At 51.8% G+C, this 5,000-nt stretch overlaps 2 protein-coding genes across 2 annotated transcripts in view; one reads left to right on the forward strand and one right to left on the reverse strand.

Annotated features, from left to right (window-relative positions):
* Positions 1 to 2,197, forward strand: part of LOC126569512 (zinc finger CCCH domain-containing protein 14) — a 4,610-nt gene extending 2,413 nt beyond the window's left edge. The window contains exons 2-4 of the mRNA XM_050226662.1: positions 1 to 1,101; positions 1,178 to 1,486; positions 1,556 to 2,197. The exon at positions 1 to 1,101 is cut by the window's left edge and continues 2,200 nt beyond it. Coding sequence (XP_050082619.1) covers positions 1 to 1,101; positions 1,178 to 1,486; positions 1,556 to 1,803 — 1,658 coding nt within the window. The 3' untranslated portion in view covers positions 1,804 to 2,197. The remainder of the gene's footprint in view (positions 1,102 to 1,177; positions 1,487 to 1,555) is intronic.
* A 131-nt stretch (positions 2,198 to 2,328) lies between these two features.
* On the reverse strand, positions 2,329 to 3,793 carry LOC126569513 (mitochondrial chaperone BCS1). Its single transcript, XM_050226663.1, has one exon. It carries the CDS (start codon positions 3,689 to 3,691, stop codon positions 2,417 to 2,419), a length of 1,275 nt encoding a protein of 424 aa, XP_050082620.1. The 5' UTR covers positions 3,692 to 3,793; the 3' UTR covers positions 2,329 to 2,416.
* Positions 3,794 to 5,000: the final 1,207 nt, after the last annotated feature.

Here is a 5,000-nt window from a genome sequence, read left to right on the forward strand (position 1 = left end):
CATTGGATGGTGCATTTAAAGGGAAAGATGGAGGCGGAGAGACGAAACCGATCGATGACAGTCCGGGGGCGACTGGCCCGGTTTCACCAAGCCACACTCCTCCACCGCCACCGGCCACTTCGTCCGGCCAAAGCACCAAAGCGAGGCTTCCTGTTAAAGAGCGGATTGGGTTGAGACGTCAACCTTCACAGCAGCAACAGCAGCCACCGCAACGTGGCCGACAATCGCCTACGAAGGATAACAAGGAACTGGAGGAGACGCTCAAGAAGCGCAAGGAACGATTTAGAGAGAAACCAGTATCCCAACCTCCGCCATCCTCTGCGTCTCCCTCGAACGATGGCCCACTCCATCGGTCATCGTCTCCTCGTGGTCAGCGCCGATCCGAACCGAAACCGAAAGCAGCACCGCCACCACCACCAGCACCAGCATCCACTTCACCGCGATCTTCAAACTCCACACGGGATCGCACACCTTCACTAAGCCCGGAACCCCCGGAACGGCGCGATCGGTACACCAGCGACTATCAGCGTCAGCGAACAACGCAATCCCGTCATCGTAGTCCACCATCACCCTCTTCGGAACCGGTCCGCGCTTCGGTGCGACCTTCGCGATCATCGCGCAATGCGGGTACGGGCGGTGCCAACAACAGTTCACCATCGCATCTCAACGAGCTACTACTGCAGCGCACCAAGGAACTGATGGACGAGAGTGTGTCCTCGTCACCGATCTACATGTCCAAGACGGACTACGATCGAATGGAACCGGCTTCACGCAAACGGAAGCGTGTCTCACCGATTCAGTTCGATCTGACGGATGAAGACGAGCGGCAGGAAAGTGACGATGATTATCGTGAGCGAAGGTCCAGCCGGGGCCGTACCGATGAACGGCAGCAGCAACAGCAGCAGTCAGCTCGTGGTCGTAGCCGGCAGCGTGGTGACAGTGAGGACCGAGAGCGAGACCGAGATCGAACGACCAGGGGATCTTCGGCATCGAGGCGCGATCTCCGAGAACAACGGGGAGAATCGCGTGGCCGCCTGCCATCCCCGGGGCGGAAGATTAAGAAGCTCGAATCTAGTCGTAAATTTGATGATATTCCTCCATGTAAGTCCAGGTCCCAGGTACCGGGGTAGACCGATTAATTCGATTTTTGTTTCCCCTTCTTCTGTTCTGCTTGCAGTGTTGAGTGCCGTGTCGGTATCCGGAGGAGTAGACGGTAAGACTGGTAAAGGTGGCAATAGTGTTAACAGCAGTAGCGGATCGAAGGAACGTTGCAAATACTTCCCGAGCTGTCGCCAGGGCGATGCGTGCGAATTCCTTCATCCAAGCACCCCGTGCAAGGCATTTCCGGGCTGCAAGTTCGGCGACAAGTGCCTCTATCTGCATCCCATGTGCAAGTACGACCAAACCTGCCACCGGCTCGATTGTAACTTTATGCACACGAAGGGTGCGAACGCATCTGGGTCCGGAGTATCGGCACCACCGTTAGGTAAGCATCCGTAAAAAGGGGATCCTTCTTGTGAGTGTATTGATTGATTTCCTTCTCTTCTTTCCGCAGCATCGTCGGTGGTTCCGGTGCAAAACTACAAAACGATCAGCGCGAAACCGTTGCCGCCGCTGTGCAAGTACTATCCACACTGCAGCAACACCCAGTGTCCGTTCTATCATCCGAAGATGTGCCGCTTCGGTCGGCACTGCGTCAACAAGGTCGAGTGTAACTTTTACCACTACGATCTGCCACCGCAGGAGCTGCACGAGTCCTCGTCGAAGGACAAATTCCGGTGGATTTCGCCCTTCTCCGCCTAAATCCGCACTGGTGGCCACTCATGGTCATGGTAGTGTCTCTATAAGGTTAAGGTGTTTACGTGTTTACTCATTTCAACACGATAGCCACAAACTATCTCCAAAGGAGGCGATAGCTCGGTCCGGGTCCCTGTCCCGATCCCAGAGTCGGTCTCTGATCCACTATTTATTCATTTTATCTATCTGTGCGACCTCTGGCACACAGAGCGTACGGAGTGGGGTTATTGTGGCCCGCTTAGCTTGCATACGTTAGCGCGTTTAGTTCGCACGGTTTTACGTTATGACACAGAATATCCCATACGAAAGTTATTGGAAGAGACTGAAAGAGCTCCGGAGGCGCGCGGAATGGACCGCTTTCGAAGCTCTTTCACAGCACCATTCATTGGGAATGTTCAGTAAAATTAGAAATGCAATAGTACAAGTTGGGTCGTTCTAGTAATTAGTCGGCGAACGTTAGAAAAGCAGCCAGCACCTATGTATGTATTGAATAGGATAAAAAATCGATAAACGCATTCGAAACTCATTAACTAACCGTCGGGAGTGTGTTTTTGTTTTAATTCTATTAAATGTCTCTTTACATTCTTCAGACCCCAGTTCCCGGTTCCCCCTTCAGCACTCATGAACTTTCCCAGATGCTAGCAACGTTATCGAGCACGGTTTGCTGGTCGGACACCTTGTGCACCATGAAGTAACCCTGAATCTGGGCTGGACTAACGTTTCGACCGTCAGCCGCCACCTTTTCGGCAAACAGCCGAGCATTCGCTTCAGCATCCGTGCCACTGTAGAACCGGCGGAACATTTGCTCCAGCTGGTGGCGTGAACAGTGGCCTACGTACTCCTTCACATCGACACGGCCCGGCCGGATGAGGGCCGGATCGAGCCGCTCGAGGTAGTTGGTGGTCATGAAGACGATGCGCGCCTCGGTGGACGCTACGCCATCGAGACAATTCAGCAGCCCACTGAACGTGACCCGATTCAGTCCCTCGAAGGCGGCCTTCTGTTGGAGCGTATCCTGGCGCGAAACGAACGCTGCATCAATGTCCTCCAGCAGAATGATGGATTGCTGCGGAGCGACGTTCATCAGATGGTTCAACCGATCGTCCGTTAGGCCACGTTCCGAGAGGTTCAGCAGACAGATACCGAACTCGATCTCTCCGGCGAGTGCCGTGATGAAGCTGGATTTGCCACAGCCCGGTGGTCCGTGCAGCAGGTAACCGCGTCGATAAGGGATTCCTCGTTCAGCGTACCAGCCGGGATTCTGGATAAACTCACGGCAATCGCGCAAGATGCGCTCGGACACACCGTCATCCAGCACGACCGAGCGCAGTGGTCTTCGTTTCCGTGGATGACCGAAAGGGCGCCACTCGGAACCCATGGCCGTGTACATGATGGTTTTGCCTTCGGTGTTCTTCAGTGCCAGCTGGCGTGCTTCCTCGAGGATGCGAAAGTAAAGCTGCTTATCGCGCCCGAACGCGGTCAGCTGTACCGTTTCCCACGGGACGCCCATGTGCAGATCGAGCGTGTGCTGTTCCCGGGCACGATCCACCTTGATCCAGGTGCCACCATACCGCATTATGTGAGTTCCAACGGAGGGAATGAAGTCGTACCGGGTCTTTACGTGGCCCGTATCACGTTGCTCAAAAGATGTCTCGACGCTGAGGTGCTGCGTTTGGCGGGCACCTTTCTGGGTGATCCACTGGAGCAGCCACTGGTAGGACTTGTCTCGGCACGGCACCTCCAGCGTGATCATGTAGTGGCGCCGGAACAGGATCATCGCGCCCTGTACGCCTTTACGTAACATCGCGGCACCGGCTCCGACTCCGAACAGGCCAAAGCCGGCCCCGAAGTACGGGTTCTCCGATAGTGCCCCGATGTAGTCGGACAGCGTCATCGTGTTCACTTGCCGCTGTTTTTAAGTAACCACCAAGCGAAATTCTTCAAACCAAGGCGCACCTGCAATCCATGCTTGATCGGGGATTTGTTTGTTCGCGACCACCACTGTACGAACGATTGGAACAAAACAAAACGCTGGCCAAAACAAAGCGCTGTCAAAGTGGTTTAGAAAAATGAAGGAAAATTTGACAATCGACGGAGCTGGTTTTATTTCGAAATAAGTGTTTACCTGGCGCCTCCATCATCGGATTTCGGCAACGGAGCTAGGCGAGGTTTTGTTCCAGCGCAGCCGACAAAAGTTTCCTTCCTTGAATCCTTGGATGTTTATTCAATTCTCTCGTGAGCCGAGTGTCCAATCGAGCGGGTACGAGGGCTAAAGATCGCGAACGCAAAGGGTGGTGTCAGGGGCGCTGAATCCGGCTGGATCCTGCATTTTCTGGAGTTGAGGCCGCAAAAAACAAATGGCACCACGACGATTTTAGTAAAAAAATGAGTTTTAAAAAATTATTAAAATTAAGGCTAATAAATTTGTCCACGAGATAAAATTTTCTCTGCAGCAGTCCCATCTATGAGTGTGGGCAAGGCCCCGTTTGAACTGAAACGACCGCTACGACCACGATCCGATTGTTGGACAAACAAGAGAAAGAGAGTAGTTTTTAAATAGAATTTACATTACATATATTTCTTTTCTTTTTCGGGCATTTCCACAGTTTTTGCTGGTTTTATACACACATTTAGTTTAAAATATACATCGTTTCTCATCTCATCAATTACGCGGTGTACGGGCTGTTGCCGCATCCTCCCAATCCCGCCGTTTGTCACGTTTAGCTACTCATTCCATGGGTTTTTTTGATCACTCTTTTCCTGGGGTTTGATTCAATCTATGCCCAGCTGCTGTCACTAATAAACCCCCTCGCCGACATCTCCCGTGCTACGCGGCTTCACTGCTACTAGTTGTAATCGGTAACTTTTAACTCTGAACGGCTTACAGTTGCGTTGATTTCTGATTTTCGTATGCCACTGTCTGCCTCGGGTTCTCCCCGTCCATCACTCCGTTTTTTCTTCTCAACTTTGATTTCTTTTTTCTACTTGTCTTTAAAAATAGCACTGGCACTGGAATATTTATCTGTTTCTTCTCGCTTGACTACGTTCACTGGTTTCTTTTGTGTTTTTTTTGTTTCTTTCCTCTTTGTATCATGTATCGGCTTGTTTCTCTTTATGTCTTATTATTTACTCACTCTGTCTCTTCAATTACTTCCGTTTTATTCTCTCTCTTTGCAACGTTTTCAAATGATGCCTTATCCTGA

This window comes from Anopheles aquasalis, chromosome 2 (genome assembly GCF_943734665.1).
Source record: "Anopheles aquasalis chromosome 2, idAnoAquaMG_Q_19, whole genome shotgun sequence".
NCBI lineage: Eukaryota > Metazoa > Arthropoda > Insecta > Diptera > Culicidae > Anopheles > Anopheles aquasalis.

Excerpts from the sequence above, each read along its gene's own strand:
- LOC126569513 (XM_050226663.1), bottom strand. The coding sequence starts at position 3,691 with ATGACGCTGTCCGACTACATCGGGGCACTATCGGAGAACCCGTACTTC.